Source organism: Podarcis tiliguerta, assembly GCF_965153285.1.
Source record: "Podarcis tiliguerta genome assembly, chromosome: 14".
In the NCBI taxonomy this organism is placed as follows: Eukaryota; Metazoa; Chordata; class Lepidosauria; order Squamata; family Lacertidae; genus Podarcis; species Podarcis tiliguerta.
Window position 1 is genome coordinate 35074594 of NC_139547.1, and position 21705 is coordinate 35096298.

General features: G+C 49.2%; 1 protein-coding gene across 1 annotated transcript in view; it reads left to right on the plus strand.

The window, feature by feature from the left end:
• Window positions 1–21705, plus strand: part of LOC310664747 (cytoplasmic phosphatidylinositol transfer protein 1-like) — a 48281-nt gene that overhangs the window by 22295 nt on the left and 4281 nt on the right. The window contains exons 3-9 of the mRNA XM_083414308.1: window positions 5888–6036; window positions 10951–11039; window positions 11762–11769; window positions 13443–13514; window positions 14541–14636; window positions 15108–15263; window positions 15958–16021. Coding sequence (XP_083270434.1) covers window positions 5888–6036; window positions 10951–11039; window positions 11762–11769; window positions 13443–13514; window positions 14541–14636; window positions 15108–15263; window positions 15958–16021 — 634 coding nt within the window. The remainder of the gene's footprint in view (window positions 1–5887; window positions 6037–10950; window positions 11040–11761; window positions 11770–13442; window positions 13515–14540; window positions 14637–15107; window positions 15264–15957; window positions 16022–21705) is intronic.

Sequence of the window (21705 nt, forward strand, 5' to 3'; positions counted from 1 at the left end):
TGCAGCCTGGTGCCCTCCAAATGTTTTAGGGTACGGCTGTCACCAGCCCCAATGGTCAGGGATAATGGCAGCTTCAGTCCAAGTCAGCTGCAGGGCTGTCCTAGCCAGTCAGGGATCATGTGAGCAGAATGCTTCCTAGCCAATCAGCACACTTCAAAGTTGATCAGATTTGGCTATGTAATGGATGCCATGGAGGACAATTGGTGTCAATGGAGAGGGAGTAGATGGGTGGTATGGATGAGTAGGTGCGTATCTACTCAAGAAGAGCCCACAGATTATTTTTGAGTGAATGGTGTTGTTTGGCAGTGTGAAAAATGGAGTAGTTGTACATCAGCCGTATGCAGGATTCATTTTAGCACATTGGCTTGTTCCAGGCTGCATTCACATAGTAGTTTTTTCCATTTTCCCAACTTGCCCATTTCTGTTAAGTTCAGCATTATAGCTGAGCTTTCACACAATGTAAAAGCCACTTCTGGAACTATAGTGGAATATCATGCAAGCTTAGAGCTCATTTCCATGTTAATTGCTTACAGAAGAAAGAAGGGGGGAAAAAACATTTGCAAACAATGTGGAAAAGAGTGCTGAACTTGAAGTGTATTCCACTTTAGTTCTAGAAGTGGCTTTTACATTGTGTGAAAGCTCAGATATAATGTGGAAATTAATAGTAAGGGAAATGTCATGAAATGGAATAAACTTCCGTGTTTATACAGCCTCGGGGTAAGATCTCTGTGTTGCTACTATATGCTCTGTTTGTTTTCCTCTAGCTGTACTTACATATCTACAAAACCAAGGCAAAGGCAACGTGCAAGTTGACTCTCAGAAACGAGAGAATTCTGGTTGTGTTTAAGGTGGAAGAAGAGTCAATATTTCCATAGCTATCTCACTTTAATTCACTTTTGGGAGTCCTGTGCCTCATGGAGGCTCCACAGTCCTTGAATGGGACCATTTCACATGGGGGGAAGTGTTTGTGTGAAAGAGCTTCCCTGGGTGAATTGCCTCCACAGACATTTACCTAACCAGAGAGAGAAGATGGGCTGCCATTAATTCACTAGGTGGTTGTAGGTGGTCTACTCTCTCCATGTCAGCCTCCGGTATGGGGGGGTAATGATAATGGTCTATCTTAAAGGGCCATTGTAAAGATTACACTAATAATGCACGCAACGTGAAGTATTTTTGACCTTTGAAAGCACTATATGAATCCTAAATGTTAATCATATGGGGTGTATGTGACCCAATAATCAGCTGAACCCTACCTCACTGGGTTGTTGTGGAGATAAAATGCAGGGAAAGACTCCAATTTGCTGCCTTTAGCTCCTTGAAAGGGTGTTGGGGCTGCTGCAAAGGGTATAAATGTAATAAAATATACTGTATTTTTGCATACATTTCCTCCACAGGCATACTTTATGCAAATCAGTAATTGAGTTTGGACAGAACTGGGAGCAGGGGGAAGACTGTTGGGGAACATTGGTGTTATGTCTGAGCAGATACATAATACTTGCCCTAATAATTTGCAGTACTTCGTATGGTGCTAGTCCCTGTTATCTTTCCTGTGGCTCCTGGTTGCAGCCCTAGGACCTTCACCAGCAAAGTTGGTTTCTTAAATGTGCAGAGCTGGACCTGGAAGCTGCCGGGATATTGCACCTCCTTCTGCTCTGAAAATCCTTCTTATTTTGGAAGTTTTGGGAGAGGACGGCACTCTGTTCATACTTGGAGAGGCCTTTCCATTTACATCTTTTGAGGGCTGAGCCAGCTTGGACAAGGCTCCCCCTGACGGCTGAGGCCTCACATGGGCTTTGAAATCCGCACAGCATGTTTTGTGATTCAGCTCCCCCTTTCTCATCCGTATGGCAGGCTAAAAGTAGCTCATTTCAACACAGCTGCCACTCTCTTTTTTTGTCGGGGCTGAGCAAACAGCCCCAGCTAGCATATTCAGAATTTGCTGGAACCTGATCGCTTCCCTGGCATCAGTGTTTACCTTGCAGAAACAATCCCCCTCCTGTAAGTGTTTTCTGGCAGTCAATAAACCAGCCTCTACTTTGCTTTTTCCATGTCTGCAAAAAAATTCTTGTATTTAGTTAGTGGACCGCAAACACCTCTGTATGGTAGGGATGGGGAACCTAGGAATCACAAGAAGCTGCCTTATACGGATCTGTCTAGCTTAGTATTGTCTACACTGACTGGCAGCAGCTCTCCAGGGTCTCAGGACAAGAGGCTCTCTTGCAGCCCTACCTGGAGATGCGACAGATTGATCCTGCATGCAAAGGACATGCTGTACAACTGAGTGAAAATCCCTTGCAGGCTACAGAGGGGGAAATAAATCCAGCCCTCCATTCCTCTCTGCTTGGCCCTCAGGACTCTCTCCAGGCCAGACACCCTCCCCAGCCTTGCTTTTGAAACCATCTCTTTTAAATAAGTCAACCACACCATGGAAAGCCATAAGGAAACAACACATCGGCTACTTTAAAAGCTTATCTTTTTAACGGGAGGCTGCATAGGAGGGGAGTCGCTCTCGGAGAGGAACGAGACGAGAGAATATTAGCCTGGGGAGCTTCAGGCTGAGCCGATCCCTTGGAGAGCTGAATTTGACGGGTGAGTTTTTTTCCATAGTTACCCAGGCCCACACATGCAAATATCAAGCCGCTGTGGTTGGATGACTTTTCCGTTTTCCAGGACGGCACAGGAACTGAATGTGCTGCACCCCCCAAAGGAATAGCTGTGGTTTGTGCAATTGTTGGAGCCGAGCCGTAAGCAGCCGGCAAACGGAAGCCCAGAGCCCAGAAGGCTGAGTCAGGTCAAAACCAGGAATCCGTGGCTCCAGGTGCTGCTGTTCCATTTGCATAGGACCAGTGGAGAGATGCAGCCCCAGTCTAAATAGCTTGGAGAGAGCCATTAAGCAGCCCAAGCTGGTGGAGACATTGCAGGGAAAAGCTGCAGCTCAGTTATAGGACATCTGCTTTGCATGCAGAAGATCCCTGGTTCCATCCCTGACATCTCCAGGCAAGGCCAGGAGAGAACGCTGTCTGAAATCCTGGAGAGCTGCTGCCAGTCAGTGTGGATAGTACTGGACTAGCTTGACCAAGCGTCTGACTCAGTTCCTCGCTTCCCATGTTCCTTCCAGCATCCCAACCACATTCTCATCCGGTGCTCATAAGGATGGCAGCAACATTTCATGCATTATGTTGCCTCCTTACCTCTTGACTACAGTGTCTGGTGAATACACGGGCTTGTCATTTGAGAAAATATTCTCATAAAGCAAGAGTGAGGGGCCAAATACTACCCCCTGGGCCTTTCACTCTGGCTCCCAGATGTCTCCCGAGCCACACACCTCTCATAGGCCCTTCTTTGCACCCTGAAATTGGCTGAAATGTGTCCTTGAGCCCCAGTCATGCCCCTTGCTTCCCTGAATGGAGGGTAGAGAGGATTGTGTGTTCAGAACCCAGCCAGCTTCTGCCAGTCCCCCCCCCCCCCTTTGGCCCTGTCCAGAATTGCTATGTGGCCCTTGAAAGGTTCCCCAGAGCTGAATGCGGCCCTCAGGCTGAAAAAAGCAGCACCACCCCTGCCTCAAAATCTCCCACTCTGATTCTGCATCTTTCTGACTGTGTACATGCATTGCATTTAAAGCACATTATCCCCCCCCCCAAAAGAGTCCTGGGAGCTATATAGTTCACCACTCACAGAACTACAGTTCCCAGCATCCTTTACCAACTGCATTTCCCTACAGGTTTCCTCTGGGTCGGGGGGAAATGTGCTTTAAATGTATGCCGTGTACACAGCTTGTAGCTCTCTCTCTCTCTCTCTCTCTCTCTCTCTCACACACACACACACACACACACACACACACACACACAGCTTTCTCGTTGTTGTCACGTGCCTGGATTCATTCCAACCTTGGGAATTGCGGCCTCCCCGTTCAGGACAGGCCAAGGTCATTCTTCGCCGTAAACACAGCCTAACTGGGCTTCCCCAAAGTGCCCCAGCCGTGACCTTCTCGAGCCAGGATGGATTCTCCCATGCGTGCAAAACAGCCCTTACTGAGACCAGGACATTCCCAGGCTCTGCTTAGGCACTTTGGGAGTCTGGTGTGCAGCAGGCGCAGGGGTGGGGAGCTCCCTCCTTATCTGCCCTGGCTCTGCTGCCGGCACTCGGGTGATCTGTCTTCGGTGCTGTGCGCTACACATCACACCTCCTGTTTTCCAGAAAGTGGTCCATGAAATGGTGACCGGGTGCAGGGAAGCCAAGAGAAGTTTCCTCCATTGTAGCTTGTTTGTTTTGTTTGATTTAGTGATGTAGTGCTCTCAGTGCGCATGGCACTTTCCAGAATACAAGAGGGCAGGGTCTCTGCCTCCCAAGAGCTTACAGTTCACAATGCAGAGGAAAGGCCAGACCAGGAGGAGTTTCGTCCACCGTAAGATTGTCAGAAGAGCCTACCTGCTGGATCAAGGCCAAGGCCCACCTAGTCCAGGACTATGTTCTCAGCCAAAATAGCCAGTGGTCAGGGATGATGGGAGATGGAGGAACCACACGCTTGCAGTCTATGGTGTGGACATAGCCTTCCTTTTTTTAGTGCACCATTTTGTGTGCCTTGTGTGGGGAAGTGCTTTAAAAATGAAATAAATGCAGGTAAATTCAGTGGGAAAGCTTAGCCTGAGCTGAACAGTTTCAAGTTGCCACAATTGAATGATCCTGATTAACTTTAAATATATGTGAGTGTGTGTTTGTGTATCTATGCATGAATTGAAAGCTCAATGTTTGGAAGAAAAGGTTTCATCTACCCTTGACCCTGATGAGCTATTCTTCTTACTGCAAGGAGCAGGAAAATAATAGATGTGTCCATCTACATTTACTGCATGCTTTTAGATAAAGTTGGGGATGTGAGCTTGCAAGGATTTTGCCAGATTATCGAGTGGGTGGGTGTTAGGTACTTAGCATCTCATTTCCTACATGTTTCGTTCTTGTGGTAAAGCTCCAGATAAGATTTCTTGGTTCAGTTGAAGAGGCTTGTGGGGACACAGAGGCGGAATTTGTAAAAATAGAACATTTGCTAGGTTTGGGATCATACCCAGATGAAAGCAGTTTTAAAAGACAAATTAACAAGGGAGCATCTTGCAAAAAAACCCAAACCCCATAAAAACCGTTTAGAGCTATTAAAAAAAAAGGTTCCAAAAAAAGGAAAGCTTAAAAAAATAGTGTGGTATTTTATAGCATAATCCTATACATATTTACTTAGAAGTAAGTCTTATTAATATAACCACCCCACTCACCTTTCCCCCTCTCTCTCCCTCTTTTCCTCATAACTTAACATTGTATGTAACACTAATGTCTCACAACAAATGAAACTGAATTGTAGAAAACACAACTTGAAAAAAAGAGACAACACGTGTTTTTGTATGATAAGAAGTCATATATATTTAAAGAAGTAGTAAGTCATTGATTTACTCCCAGGTGTGTGTAAAGGATTTCAGCCTTGGAGTGGTCAAACACTCTTGGTATATTGTCCCAGTAACTCTTAGGACAACTCTCTAGTGTAGGCCATTATCCACATATTACAGATTTTGGACAGAAGGGGAGGTTTGGAAGCTTAGAGAAGGACAGACTGTATATTGACCTTAGGGGTTCCCCCAAGTTTGGCGTCCCCTTCCCTTTTGTGGGCAGAGGGGGCTGTTTTGGCCATTTAAGGAACAGCACTTACACCCACACAATGGAAATAACGGGAATGCCGCTGTGTTGAGTCTCAGATCTCAACAGCCCAGTCCAGCTTCAGGCAGGCAGAGTTTGTTTGGCTGAGAGAATGGCAGGCAGAGGGGCTCTCAGTCCTCCCCACTCAGGGCCCCCTCAACTCGGCTTCTTGAGCTGTGCAAGATGACAGTCTTTTGTATTTCCTTAACAGTACCGTGTTGGGCAGCTGTACACCATCAGCAAGCACAGCCACCAAGAGAGCGACAAAGGGGAAGGTGTTGAAGTGGTGAAGAATGAGCCCCACGAAGACCCTGTCCACGGCTGTGGCCAGTTCACCGAAAAACGTGTGCACCTCTCCAGGTGAGAAGCCAGCCAGTGGCTTTTGTTATCTTTGTGTGTGTGGTTTTGGGTTGTTCTTTTTTTTTAAAGAGATCATGATCTGAGATTATTATCTCCCATCATTCCTCCCGAGGAGCTTCAAGGCAAGAAACACAACCAGTACCAAACAATATTTTTTTAAGCGTTCTAAAAAGCACTATACATTTAAACCACTCTGATGCCACTTTGTACTGTCATGGCTTCCCTCAAAGCACCGTGGGAAGTAGTGTTTGTTAAGAGTTGCTGAGAGTTGTCAGGAGATGCCTCAGACAGCTAGAATTCTCAAGACTTCTCTAGGAAGAGGAATTGCCTGCTAAACCACTCTAGGCAGGGAATAGGGGTCTCACAACAACTCTAAAGCTTCTGGATTCTTTGGGGGAAAGCCACGATTGTTTAAAAGTAGTGCAATACTTCTTTACACATATCGTGCAGTTGGGGCCATGTAGTATTGTGCATGGTACGGATGTGGCCAAGCCTTTTCGTTTTGCACAATGAAGGCTGAAGATCTGGGGGTCATGGCTCTTCTGGAAGAGGGGGGGGGCTCTCCCATCCCGTGTGGATGCCCATGCTCAGATTACAGGTCAGTGTGCTTTTAGCCAGTGGGGTATGAGTTTGTACATGCAAAACACGTGCGCTGCCACTGAGCTTTATCATCGTCCCCCCCCCCTCCACCCACCAGCTGTACCTTGCTGATTCAGTGTTTTGCTGTTCTCCCCATTTGTTCTTTGCTTTCCAATTAACTTGTCATGGATTCTGACAATTACTCAAGACTGGCTTTTGTTTGAAAACCGCTGGAGACAAAAGGCATAGCCCTCCCTCTCCCCTTGCTCACATCTGCCACCTACGGAGCTGTCTCTGCTTGACTTGACCCCGTTCCTCACGAAGGTGCTCTCTGCAAAGCAGGCATACCTGTCAGTGGAGTGGGGCATGTTAGTGTATGCGCACAGATGAGTGTGAAGGACTTCCTAGACCCTAAGATCTGGCAGAGAGGCCCTTCTCTGTGTCATGCCTTCTGGAAGAAGGTACAGGGTTATAAAGACTAGGACTAGCCACCTGAGAAACAGTTTCTACCCAAATGCAATTCTGGCTTTAAACGCAGTATAAGGAGTCTCTGTAGGAGCATATTGTATTTTAAAATGGGGTTTCAGAGCTTTTAGGGGTTTTTGAATGTATTATGTAGATTTTTCAATTTCATTGTTCTGGATGGGACAATGACAATCAAGATACTGTATCGTATCGAGGTGGCTCGGCTGATAGGGACAAGAGGAAGGGCCTTCTCAGTGACCGCCCCCAAATGTTGTGATTCTTTGCCTTAGTTGACCTTCTCTCTTCCTAGGCTTTGTTAGATGGCAAAAATTTATGTGTACCTAGATGGAATCTTGGCTCTGGGGGTTGAATGTGGCCCTTCAGACCTCCTGTCTGGCCCTTGGGACACTCCCCAAGCCACATCCTTCATTGGCTGCCCTTCCTGAGTGTTTTTTTTTCTACCTGAAATGTGTCCTTAAACTGTGATAACACCTCTTGCTTCCTGGAGGTATAGAAAACTTCGGCTTTGTGCAGCTAGAATGTAGCCAGCTGTACAAAGAATCACATAAATTGCTCCACCTACTTTTGCCTCTGGCCCCACTCACCACTGGCACATGCCCCCCAGAAGATTCCCGTTTGGGGGTGTGGCCCTCGGGCCGAGAAAGCTTCCCCATCTCTGTTTTGCACACTGGAAGGGTGAGAAGCGTATCCTTCTATTTAAAAGGTCAACACTGTCCTGAAACATTTGCACTTTGGAAAAACTGGGTGCTGGTCAGGGTTTCCTGCAATGCATACACAAGGCAGAAGAGGTGTGTGTGTGTGTGTGTGTGTGTGTGTGTGATCCTACATCTATGCATTATTTGCACCATGTTGGGAAAAGGCTGCTCTGCCTCTTTATTTTGTAGACATTAATGCCAGAGAACTGGACAATGCAGAGGAAAGTTTCACCAAGAGACAATAACAGTTAAATCTTGGCATTTGGTGAGACAAAGAAAAGCCATTAGAACACAGAGAACCAGTTGAGCAGGAAATCTGATGAACTCCTGCCACTAAGAAATAAAAAAATCCTTGTAAACTTTAACCACAAGGCCATGCTCCCACGTTTTGTTCTCAAACTGCTCCTCCATATGAGGTTTTTGAAATATCCCCAGATGTTCTTGATTACAACTATCCTTCCCAGCCAACTTAGCTAATAGGGACCATGCGAGTTGTAGTCCACCAACATCTGGGAACCTATGGTTGAAGACCCAAGCTCACACTTTGCCAATCTAGTGTCCTCCAGAATTTTTCAACTCCAACTCCCATCAGCCCCAACATGCACATCTCTAGTATTCCACAACATCTGTGTTCTGCCTCCACTGACAGAGGCAGTATGCCTCTGAATGCCAGTTGCTGGAACCTTCTGTATGCAAAACATGCCCTGTCACTAAGCTACAGCCTTTCCTTGAAATAATCCTCTTTCTCTGTAAATCTTGGTGGGAGAGTCCAGCTGACTTGGTGGTGGTAGTTGCTTCCTGTCGCTGTGACCCTGGTTCATATGTGAGCTCTACGTAATGCTTGCACATGGAGAGAAGCCTCTCTGTGACAGTAGCAGCCATCAGTTGTGGCAGCTGCTGTAGCCACCTGCAGAGAGCTGCCTTCCAGCCCTATGTCTCAGCCCATTGATGAGCCAGTTAGTGGAGTGCTGGCTCCTTTGGCTGACTTCCAGTGATGTCTGGCTTAGAAGCACCAGAGCAGAGTGGAATGAGGAAGTTACTGTGCTTTGCTATAATTTCCTTGTTCCTTTCTGCTACTGCTGCTAAACAAATCTAGGCCTTGTAGAGCTGGTGGTTATGCTGAACGTGACTGGGAGTGTGTGTGTGTCTGTGCATCTACGTGTGTGCAGTTTGCACAGATGGTGTTAGCATGGGGTAAGAACACAAGAAGCTGCCTTATACCAAGCCAAGCCATTGGTCCATCTAGCTCAGCATTGCCTACACTGACTGGCAGCAGCTCTGCAGGGTTTCTAGGCAGGAGTCTTTCCTAGCTCTGCTTGGAGATGCCAGGGATTGAACCTTGCATACAACACATATACTCTGCCGCTGATGTTGCTAGACTACAATAGCCATCACCCCAAACACTGGGGCTGGTGGGAGTTGTAGTCCAGCGCCATGTTGCCCAACCCATAAAGGTAAAGGGACCCCTGACCATTAGGTCCAGTTGTGACCGACTCTGGGGTTGCGGCGCTCATCTCGCTTTATTGGCCAAATGAGCTGGCGTACAGCTTCCGGGTCATGTGGCCGCATGACTAAGCCGCTTCTGGAGAACCAGAGCAGCGCACAGAAACGCCGTTTACCTCCCCACCGGAGCGGTACCTATTTATCTACTTGCACTTTGACGTGCTTTCGAACTGCTAGGTTGGCAGAAGCAGGGACTGAGCAACAGGAGCTCACCCCGTCGCGGGGATTTGAACCGCCAACCTTCTGATCAGCAAGTCCTAGGCTCTGTGGTTTAACCCACAGCGCCACCCGTGTCCCTCTGCCTAACCCTTACCATTCGTCAAAACCAACAGCTGCTACAGGCATCTTTCCAAGCAGAGGCTCTGTTCTGGCTCTCTGACATGCTCAGGATGGCAAAACATCTTGGCTTGCCCATGTACTTGGCCTTACAGGTAGTTTCACTTGTCATTCCACCCACCCAGCTGAAAATAGGCAATGCTTATAAGCTTCATCAAGGCTAAATCCCCTTGCTTCCAAATGCTCCCGGCATAATGGATCAGGCAGGCAGCCCCTCTCTGCTTCCCGGCTCCACCCTTTCTTTTCTTCCCCTTGCTTCCACACGCTCACATGCACCTCCCTCGCTGCAAGCTTCCCTCCTAGGCTGCCGAGACCTGTCCTCTTTTGCCCAACTGTCCATTGGCTCAGAACGTGTCTTTCGGAGACAGCTTTGGCTGCGTGGACTTGTCTCACTGCACCGCTAGCTGCTGCGGGAGCCATCCGTGCAAGAGGGGGTGGTATTTTTAGACTGCATTCTCACGATTCTCCTCTCGGGGGATGCTATTTATAGAGTGCAGAATCTAATCAAAGTGGTTGGGACGGAGGGGCCCTTGCCTTTTCCCACCCCTCAGTTTGGGTGCCGCATCGCTTGATCCATCTGCAGGAAAGCCGGTGAGATTTCAGCTGCTGGTCTAAAGCGATGCGAGAGCCAGCGTCTTCCTCGCTGAGCCCGTCGCGACACAGTGACAAAGAAACACTCCTGTCTTCGCTCTCCCTTCCCTGCCCCAGGTGCTACAAACTTGTGTCTGTGCTCAGCCATTCCTTCCAGCCACATGGAAGCATTTGGCTGTTGGGCGGGGCATTTTTCAGCCCAAGGGCCGTATTTCCTTCTCGGGAACCTTCCAAGAGCCACATGCCAGTGGTGTGTGGGGCCTGAGGCAAAAATGTGCAGAGCAATGGATGTAAACGTTACCTTTGTACAGTAGTTTCTACACACATGCACACACCTCTCTCTGCCCCTTTCCAGCTAAGCAAGAGGCAGAATCAGAGTTCAAGGACTCATTCCAGCCAGGCAAAAACACTGTTTAGAATACGTGGCCTGGGCCTTAACTGTCAGAGTCTGCAATGCAAAGTCCCTGGTGCCTTACAGTTTTTCTGCCTCAGTTTATCTTCTGTGCTTTCTGGGGTTTTGAACAGAGGTCTTTCCCCAGCCCTAACTGGAGACGCTGGGGATTGAACCTGGGACTTCATGAATGCAAGGCAGATCCTCTGCCCCCTGAGCCACAGCACTTACACATCCCTTTTGGGTTTTAAAGATTTGCCTACTTGGGCTTAGACATGCCCATTTTAAGATTTTCTCTGCTTCCCCCTTTATGCTGTGCTGTCCCACCATTAGCAAGCTGCCTAGCTGGGCTCGCGCTGTGACGCCACGAATATTCTACATCACAGAGAAGGCCTGGAACTATTACCCGTACACAATCACAGGTAAGGAGAGCTCTTCTGAATCTGACAAGTCTCCGTCTCACCCAACAACCTCTTTCTTCAGGGCCCAACTAGAGACCTCTTGAGAACCCCAGAATGGAATAGTGTCGGGTGAGGTAGCTGCAATCTTCACTTTTCTCTCCTCCGTCCCTGGCACATAGAATGGATCTACACAGATATATATAAAAATAGGGAATTCGAAAGTGTAGGAGCTGCCACACTAAAAGATTGATGTCAGGCAGACGTCTTCACCATACTGCCTTTGGCACCTGCTGAAAATGTTTAGACAAGCTTACCCAGATATTTAGAATGCTGATGTGTTTATGGTTTGTTGGTTTTTTTCTATGTTTTGTTCTTAAGAATGATCTCAGTGTTTTATTCTCTTTGTAAACTGCTTTGAGGTTTCCTACAGTCAAGCGGTATATGAATCTTTTGAACTTTAATTAGATACAACTCCTGAGCCACCCATCAGGTTGGGCAAAAGGCTTCCCTGAATTTCCATTTGCAGCTTTCCTGATAGGAACATGGCTGAGTGCAGGGAACCTTAGCCAATGCTTCTCCTTTCTGCCTGGGCTGTTGCGCTGGAGCTGGGTGGCTTAAGTTGTCAAGGGAAATTCAGTTATGACCCCCGCGGCAACTGTCCCTCCCCATCTCATCGCTGGTTTTCTCTGTCTCTTTCATCTGCTGTCCTGCGGATTCCTGGAATCGCCTCGCCATCGGCTCAGAGTACACGGTAAGTGCCAAGATGTGCTTGCGTGTTAGGCACTTTGCTGCTTCTCCAAAGGAACGGCTTGTAGCCTGGGCTTCCAGAGTGGTCCTGAGGCAGCACCAACTCCTCCAGGCAGGAGGCTGTGCATGGGAGCATGTGAATGTGCGACAGGGAGGAAGGGAAGGACCTGTTTGGGGATGTCACGGTCAGCCTGTGAATTACCCCAGGTTTATCCTCCCCTTTCTTTCAAGAAGCTGATAGTGGCTGACATGGCCTCTCCAACACCACTGTTTCCTCACAAGAACCCTGCGAGGTAGGTTAGGCTAGCCTGCTCCAACCTTGGGCCTTCCTGATGTTGCTGGTCTGCAGCTCCATTCAGCTCTACCTCTCTTTTAAATCAGAATGAGTGAAGGCAGTGAAGGTCCTCTATGAGTGTCTGGAGCTGGTTGGAGGATGGATGGCAGGTAGCGGATTGAGGTTGAATCCTGACAAGACAGAAGTACTGTTCTTGGGGTCCTGAATGGGGTAACTGTGCCCCTGAAGGACCAGGTGTGCAGCCTGGGAGTCATTTTTTGTTGGAAGCTGCACAGAGTGGCTGGGGAAACCCAGCCAGATGGGCAGGGTATAAATAAATTCTTATTATTATTCCTCAGCCGTTGGCCGTGCTAGCAGAGGTTGATGGCAGCTGGATTTCCCTCCCCCCAAAATTATAATGCATGATAGCACCACTGAGGTGTAGTGGCTGGAGTGTTGGACTAGGGCCAAATTCTCACTCAGCCATGAGGCCCACTGGGTGCCCTTGGGCCAGTCACTATCTCTTATGACCTGGCTTACATTGCAAAGTTGTTGTGAGGATGTAATGGAGAGTGGGAGAGGCGTACATGCCGCCTTGAGCTCCTTGGAAGAAAGGTGGGGTATAAATGTGATAATAGATAAAACAAAGAGATGATCTAGGCTTTGCTACCAGACCTGTACATTATAAAGAAGCATAACCTGATCAATCTGGGCAGAACCCTCCCATTCCTCCATTTTCCAACACACTTCCTTTATTCTTCCCACCCTGGCCCTTTAAATTATTGGCCATTTTTGCAGCATTGCACCCATTCAATCCTTTCTGCTCAGTGGTAAGCCCCGTTGAGTCCAGTAGGACTAGCTCCCAGGTGACTGTGTATAGGATCGCACTGTTAGACACACATGCCTGATTTTACAAGCTGGTGTCTTTCAGCAAGTGCTGCAGTCTTCACTTCTCTCTCCTTCATCCCTGGCACACAGGCTGGATCTACACAGATATAGAAAACACCATGAATATGCTATGGGGTGGGGTGGGGAACACACTATAAAATATATGTGCAATCTGCCATTGAGCTCTCCAGTGCCATTGGTGTCACATTTTTATCATGCACTTATAACGTTATAATTGCAGCTGTGCAGCTGAGTCCATAGTATGCCTTTGGGTGTTGAGTTATCCATGACCAGGCAGGCGAGAGGGAGCAGCAACTAGCAGTGGGTAGTTGCCTGCCTTCGTCTTTGCCAGCTGCATCTGTCCACTTGTATTAGCGATGGGGAGCGGGTGGTTGTTGGACTGCAGCTCCCATCACCCCTCCCCATCCCCAGCCAGCATGGCTAACATCTGGAGGACCACAGGTTCCCCATCCCTGGTTTACGTTCTCAGATTCTCCTCCTCGCTTCTTTTACAGTGCTCTTTCCTGCCAAAGTTCTCTATCTACATAGAGACCAAGTACGAGGACAACTGCGGAGACAGCACAAATGTAAGTGCTTATTGGGAAGAGTTCTCAACCTGGCACAGAACTGTCTGCCACCCCTAACTGACAACCTCCAAGAGGCAACAGGATGCAATGGGAGGTGGGGAGGGTGTCCTTCCGTGCCTTGGGTTCCTTGTTTTGCAGTGTGGCCAATCAGGAGCTTCAGTTAAGGGGGAAACATGCCTCTCCTTTGTATGGAATCTGTGGTCCGTTCCCCCATCTAGCCAGCAGGTCCTACTCTGATTGGCTGCTGCTCTTTGAAACTTAAGGCTGATGTCCTCCAGTTGGAGACAGGTTGGCAAGGGGCTTTCTGCTGCATGACATTTTGCAGAGGACAGGTCCCTGCCCTGAGGAGCTTACAATCTACATTCTAGCCTTCCCCCCCCAAAAAAAAATTGTTGACACAGTAGTTTGTTAAGAGTGCTGGGAGGAGACCCACGTTCAGAGCCACAATTAACAGAGGGGTTTAACAATCAGTCCTTCTTCCCAGGGAACTCTGAGAATTGTAGTTTGGAGGGAATAGGGGTTTCCCAACAGCTCTCTGCACCCTAAACAAACTACAGCTCCCAGTTCTTTAGGAGCCAGGAATGATGAGAGCTTCAGTCCAATATTATCTGGAGGGACACAAATTAAGAAGGCAGGTCAGACCCTTGGTCCACCTAGCTCAGTATTGTCTACACTGGCTGGCAGAGGCTCTCCAGGATTTCAGATGCGAAGCATGCCCTAGAGATGCTGGGGATTGAACCCAGGACCTTCAGCCAGTGGCGTAGCGTGGGGGTGCAGGGGGGGGCCGGCCGCACCGGGCGCAACATCTGGGGGTTAGGGGGCGCAAATCCACGGGTTAGGGGGCGCAAATTACTTGCCTTGCCCCGGGTGCTGACAACCCACGCTACGCCACTGCCTTCAGCATGCAAAGCAGATGTTCTACCACTGAGCTACGGCCTTCCCCAGTTGTTGTGCATCATGCCCTGCCCTACATCCAAGCTGCTGGCCTGACAGCCCCATCTCTTTCTCTACCTCTTGCCCTCTCAGATCTTCCACAAGGAAAACATATTGGGAGACCACGATGTGACATTCCTGGATATCGCCTTTGATGAAATCCCAGAGCGCTACTACCGGAGCCTAGAGGTAAGGCACCTGTCTACCCAGGTTTGTGTGTGGCCTTTCCCTTGCCAGAGTCCTGCTGTGACTGTTAAGCGAAGCCCTGCATCAGACCAAAGGCCCATCTTGTCCATCGTCCTCTGTGGCCTATCAGATGTCCCTGGGAAGCCCACAGGCAGGGCAGGAAGCCTTCTGCCTGCGTTTGTCCCTCACCTACTGGCATTCCAAGGTACACTGCCTCTGAGTGTGGAGGCTCCATTTAACAAGAGCCCTGCTGAATCAGACCAAAGGCCTGTGTAGTCCAGGAATCCTGGGCTGTACCCAGTGTTGGTCTGATGGACCCATCAAAATGAACCATCAACCATGGAGGCAAATTGCAACCATCATGGCTACTAGCCATTGGTAGCCTTCTCCTCCAGGAATTTGTCCAGTCTTCCTCTAAAACTATTCAAATGGAGGTCCACCGGCTCCTTATACTTGTCTTCTCCATGTTGGTAGGATCTCCGGTACTTCAGCTCGACCAAGACTGGCCGTGGCCCGCTGCGGGAGGGCTGGCGAGAGCATACCAAACCCATCATGTGCTCCTACAAGCTGGTGACGGTCAAGTTTGAGGTGTGGGGGCTGCAGACACGGGTGGAGCAGTTTGCTCACAAGGTGAGAGCTCAGCCTGGAGACATTTGGGGACCTGGAGGGATGGAATGGGCCCTGCTTTTGCAGGGAGTGTGGGAGGTACCCTTCCTGAGTTTTGAGAAGTCCTTGATTCTCATCAGATTATCCCCCTGCCTCAGAGCAATATTCTGTGCCAGGGGTGGGGAACCTTTGCCTGCCTAGATGCTGCTAGACTACAAAGCCCATCATCCCTGAAACAAAATTGATTGCCATTGTGATCCTCAGGAATGTCCGCCTCCAAGGAGGGCTGGTGGCTCAGGGGAGTTCAAAAGTTCCTGGCTTCCTGGGGAAGGCAAAAGTCAGCACCTTGGAGGAAGATCAGGGTGTGTTCAGGACTGCAGAGAGTGCTGCTGCAGCTGAGCCAACCATCCATGTTGTCTCAGCAAGGTCGTGGAGCAACTGGCTTTATAGCAGAGTTAGGCAGTCACTGACTGGACTGTGCTTGCTGGGGCTGATGGGAGGTGCAATCCAAAACAGGGAAGGCTTCTCTGGAGCATAGGAGATCAGTCTGTGCGTTGCTGCCTCCTGCTGGCAGGGCTCTCAACTGCTCTGCTAGCATAACAGCCTTTGGTGGTTAAAGTGGGAGGGGGGTGACCCTCCCCATGGGGCTTGCTGTGATCATTGCCCCCCAAAAGATAGAAGATACCTGAGGAGTTGTTAACCTAGTTTTGGGTTGCAGGCCATCCGGGACATCTTGCTGATCGGCCACAGGCAAGCTTTTGCCTGGGTGGACGAGTGGTGTGGTAAGTGAGCCTTTTTGCTGTGTTGCTGGTTGCAGAGTGGGTGGGAAGAGAGTGTGTGAAAACTCTTTGGGCCGTGGGAGAATCAAGCTTCAGGGTCCCCTTCCCCTAGGCTGCCCTGCTCTTTACATCATTGCATTTTGCATTCATCAGTATAGACCTCCTGTTTCCTCCTAATCAGCAACACAGAGCAGGGCCCTCATTTTTTAAACTTTAAGCATGCACTGAATTAATGGGGAGAGCCTCCTGCCCTTCACTGTGCTTTTAAATCCCCTGATTGGAAGTACAACAAGATGGTTAAACGGTAACTAATCTGTGACCTGCATTCTTGAGTGTGGGCCCCTCCGATGCGATCCTACAACTGCACACAAATGGAAATGTTGTTTTTGGAAAACGTTTGCTTTGTTCCCCCTGGAGCTAAAAGCTGTCACTGGTGTCTCCCATAAATCTCAAGCCCCGCTTATTTTATTTATCTGTATTTACTAAACCTGTTTCTAGCCCTCTTCTTGGTTTTGAAGATCTCCACAAAGTGCACAAAAGAGCAATACACCGTTAATTAAATTCATACTGAAACAAAGAGGTCTACAGCTGAGAGGAAGGACAGCAGTGATCAGTGTTCACAAACTTTTGGGATCCACTTTGGGGAATGTTACGTAGCAAATCAATTCTGACCGAACGTGTCCAGTTGTGTGCAGTTCTAGGTTTCTTGGCAAAGGAGTGGGGTTGTGATCACCCAAAGCTGTGGAGGCTGGTCCATCAGAGTGACCACTGCTCCACCCATCTCACTCTGCCCTCAGCCAGCCCCCACCTGCCTGCCTTCCTCCTTATAGCCCATCGAAGGTGTGGCTCTGGCTGTCATCTTGCTCCTCCTTAGTCTCTGTGTCACCCTTGTAGAACTCATACAAAAACCCCTTGTATTAAAGAGCCCCGTAGTGCCTCTAAGCCAGTGTTTCTCAACCTGTGGGTCCCCAGATGTTGTTGGACTACAACTCCCATCATTCCTAGCCAGCATGACCAGTGGTCAGGGATGATGGGAGTTGTAGTCCAACAACATCTGGGAACACACAGGTTGAGAACCGCTGCTAAGCCACCTCTGGCTAGGAGCTGCCACAAAATTTCTCAACCCTCTAAACTATCTGAGACACAGCGTCCTTCTTACCTCACAAATCCCCTTCTGAGGAACTGTAAGCGAAAAAGGTGTTTAGACTCCCGCAGGTAAGTGGAAGGCAGAACATTACTACCTGAACCCACTTTTTTCTTACCTTCCTTTTCTAACCCAGCTAACTTTTCCCCTCAACCCCTGTCCTCTTCATTTCCCCTCTCCAACGTTTTCCTGAGCCTCCTCTTCCTTTGAGTTTTGCTCCAGTGTTGACCGAGGTTGTGCTTTCTTGTACCAATGCTGCCTGGGTCTAAGGTCTCTTGAGTGTGCATGCACAGGATCAACTCCAGCCTGGTGGGGGGTGAGGGGCTCTCCTCCTTGTCCCCTACAGTGGGCTTACATAGCAGCAGCAGCTCTCAGACCAGTGCTGGCAGCCACTTCAGATTTCCCATAATGCCCAGAGGAGCCTGATTTAGTGTTGCTCTGGGGCATTGTGGGAAATTTAAAATGTCAGCTTGTTGATTCTTATGGACCCCCCCCCCCCGGGAGGAGGTCTTAAGCATGCAGCAGTGCCAAGGGGGCTCTCACCTGCCTGGTGTTACTGGGAGCTGACGCCAACCCTGAAAACACACACAGAACAAGCCAGTGGATTCAGAACCACTTCTCTACTGCAACCCCACACCACAAGGGAACACAGGAATATTTCACTTCCAGAGAATAAGGCTGATCTCCTAGGCCTTTCCTGCCTAATTATAATATCACAGTCAACACAAGGAACCTCGAGAAGCCATCCAGCCCACCCTTGCTCACTGCAGGATCTGTGACATTGCTTGCTACCTCGCCTCTCTTTAAATGCATCCTGCCAGCTCCCGAGGCAAGGTGGCATTCCACTATCGAACATATCTGACCAGGTGGAAGCTTATTCTACTTTGCAGCCAGAATGTGCCATGATCCCCTGCTCGTTTCCACCCATTGGTTCTAATTCTAGGTTAGAGAAAGGGGCTGTAGCTTGGCAGTGGAGCATCTGCTTTTCATGCAGAAAAGACCCCTGGCATCTCCAGGCAGAGCTGGGAGAAACACCTGTCTGAGCCTCTGCCAGTCAGTGTAGGGGATATTGGGCTAGATGGAGCGATGGTCTGACCCTATGTTCCTACATCATCCTGCCTTCTGGAGTAACTGAGAATAAGGTCCTCAGAAAACGAATTAAGTGCAGTTCATGTCAGGCTGGCATCTGGGACTCTGGGAGGGCAGTGATGCAAAGGCCTCTTACAACTCCAACCAAGGAGTGTATTTTTTATAAGGGTCAGGCAACATCTTGGGACGCATTGCAGCCTGGAAAGGGTGGGCTTGTTTGCGTGGCTGGGTTCCCTGCTAGGAGAGGGCACACAGAACCTGACTCCCCATTTTAGATCCACAACTGAGGACCTATGGGCCATGCAGTCCCTCCCCACACCTCCCCACACACACTGGGGCCACTCCATCGGTCCAGCTGTGTGCTTGCCTGTGCCGCCCCCTGGTGGCAGCAGAGTATCAAAGTGAAGAAGGGAAAATGAGGGTCGCTGCAAAAGGAGCAGGGAGGGTGTGAGGTGTCTGGAGAAGCCCATGGCTTGCCCCTTTTGCTGTGAGTTGTTGGCTCTTTGCTAGGTTACTTTGCCTATTAATGCTGGCCACTTTTGTAGTGAGATGGGATGACTTTAAAAGAGGATCAGACAAGTGCATGGAGGATATCCACAGATGCTAGCCAAAATGGCTGCGTTCTGCCTCTATGGTTGGAGGCAGTAATGCTCCTGAATGCCATTTGCTGGAAACTGCAGGAGGGGAAAGTGTTCTTGAGCTCAGGTCCTGCTTGCAGGTTTTCCACAGGCATCTGGGTGGCCCCTGTGAGAACAGGATGCTGGACCAATGGTCCATCAGGCTGCTCTTGCGTTCTTATATTCTCCTTTATTTCATCATCTGCCATCCTCATTTTATTTGCACTCCACTGGTCCTTCTGAAAGGAAGCACAAAGCAACTAGCAGTTTGCAGAAACAAATGCAACAGCTAAAGGCAAACAGGAGGAGACTTTGGGGCGTGGAGGGCTGTGGCTTCGTGCTGTGCAAAAGGTACCAGTTTCGGTCCCTGGCTTCTCCAGGCAGGTCTGGGAGAGGCCCCTGCCTGAAACCCTGGAGAGCTGGAACAGTGCTCTGGCATACTGAGGCAGAGGCAAAGGACAGGACCAAATGGGCCTTCGGCCTGATTGATCAGGTTTCTTCTTATGTTCTTATAAGCACCTGAGGTGAGAGAGCAGTGCACCAAACAGAATAGCTGGGAAGAAACCACCAGTGTCTGTGCAGAAGGTTTCAGGAAGAGTGCCTGTTCGCTTGTAGCACCACCTGCTGGCAGAATGCGGCACTAGAACTTGGAAACTTATGCAGAGGATAGATAACAAAGCCAAAGCGCCAAATACACTCGGTGTTGTTTTCATTGTTTAAAATACATTTTAACATTCGTGGTTGCTTAATTTATTTGGATTTAAGCACATAGGGCATAATTCACAAAGTTTAGTTAAATTACATAGGGATTGGAGCAACGAACTACCGCAGAAAAACCTCCCTGGCCAAGGAAACGTTTGTTTTGCTCTCATTATTTTCTGAGATTCCACCAAACGGGGCACATTTTGGGGCCTCACTTTGCAGGAGGGTTAGAAACTTGGTGCATTTCTGTAGTCATTTAATGCAAGATGAGATTTTTGTCAGGGCTTTGGATTGTGCTCCCCATCGATAATTCTGAACAATTTAAGATTGTAGCTGCTTTTCAAGAGGAAGGCAGTTGTGTTCCATGAGCTGCCTCCTAAGCTCTGTGTAGTGTGACCCAAATTAGCTGTGGCCAGCGAAGGAGGCTGCCGACAAGATGGAGAGACGAGTGCTGATCAAGCTGCAGCTTGACAGGACTGGACTAAATGGGTCATTGGCCTCTGCGTAAAACAACTCCCTGTGCCCTTCCTGTTAGGGATCCTGGTAGCTTTTTCCTCCCCTTCTCTGTCTCCTGAATAATGGTACTAACAACTCTGCCCTCCACTGCTGCTCAGGGCTTTCTCATCCCTTTTCGCCTTCAACCTCCCCCTTTTCTGACGATCTGTGCTGTGATAGTTCTGCTCCTGAGAGAGAAGGGTTCCTTAACCCACGTCGTCTCAGCGTACAGATCATCGCTTGGCAGACATCTGGGAAAGGTCCCCTGAACTGAGTCGCCACATTTTGCACCTCTCTTACCCTGAGCAGATGGCCAGGCTCTGTTTAGAAGGCAGGATTTGATCTCATCCTGCACAGCCCATTTTCCGTTGGGTGGGGTTAGGGCCAAGGGGCCAAATGTGCTCCCCACAGCAAGAAGGAGAAAGCCTGTCCACAGACACCATCGCAGTTGGTGGTGCATTTGGGACCGGCCCCTTGTCTCTCTGAAAGGGCGGAGATGCGGCCCTCACAGCACCAGCGTCTTGTGACGGCCCCTCGTTGGCTCTTTGTGGGGCCTCGACGCCTCCGGGTTTCCTGCGCCTCCTTGTGCCAAGCCTGGCTTGCTTTTCTGAGCTTTGAGAGCATCTCTGCGTGTTACAGACATGTCCCTGGAAGAGGTTCGTGCCTTCGAGACTCAGATGCACGTGGCCACAAATAAAAACTTCAGCACCCAGGACCCTTAACGCCCCACCTGGCCAGCCCTGCCCAGGACTCCCGTTTTGTATGTATATGTTTTGTTTTTGCCTTTTGGTCTTTCCTTTCTTCTCCTGGATCTCGGCATAGCAGGTCCCAGCCCTATTCCTGCTAAGGCTCCCCTGTCCTTTGGAGACCCAGCTATGCCTTTTCTGTGCCCAAGATGCATGAGAGCAGCAGCAGCAGCAGTGCAAAGGGTGTCTGGAGCATGTTGGGAAAGGGCTGTAGCTCAGCGGCAGAGCATCTGCTTTACATGCAGAACTCTCAGGTTCAATCCTCGGCGTCTCCAGGTAGGGCTGGGAGACACCTCCGTCTGAAATCCTGGAGAGCCATTGCCACTCAGTGTAGGCCATATTAAGCCAGATGGACCAATGGTATGATTCTGTCCAAGGCAACTACCAATTGTTCCTGTGATGACTATTAAACTGACTTCATGGCTTTCCCCGATAGATGTGCAGGAATGCTGGGTCACCAGCCAACCTGAATGGAAGGGGGAATTCCATTCAGAGTGCAAATCCTTACCTAGCAAACACAGCAGCGTGCAGTGCAATAGCAACAGGGAACCTTGTACTTGGGGAATGGCAGAGTTTTCAGAAGTATACACACAAATGGAGGAATGAAAGAGATGAGAAAACATATAAGGAGCATCAACAATACTAGCCCAGGAAAGCTGGAGCACATGTGTTGGGTGGGATGGCGAGTGGAATGGAGTATCTGACCTGAGGTTTCCCATTGCTCTCAAAAAGAGAAGGAAAGGGTATAGCCCGCTGGCCTGGATTTGAATCTGAATCCTCTACTTCCAGAAGGGATGAATTGATGGATTGGTCTGTGAACTGCCTGTGAACAGTTGTGAGCTGTACTCAGTGGTGATACAGTAATAGTACATTATTACAAATAGGAATAATGCT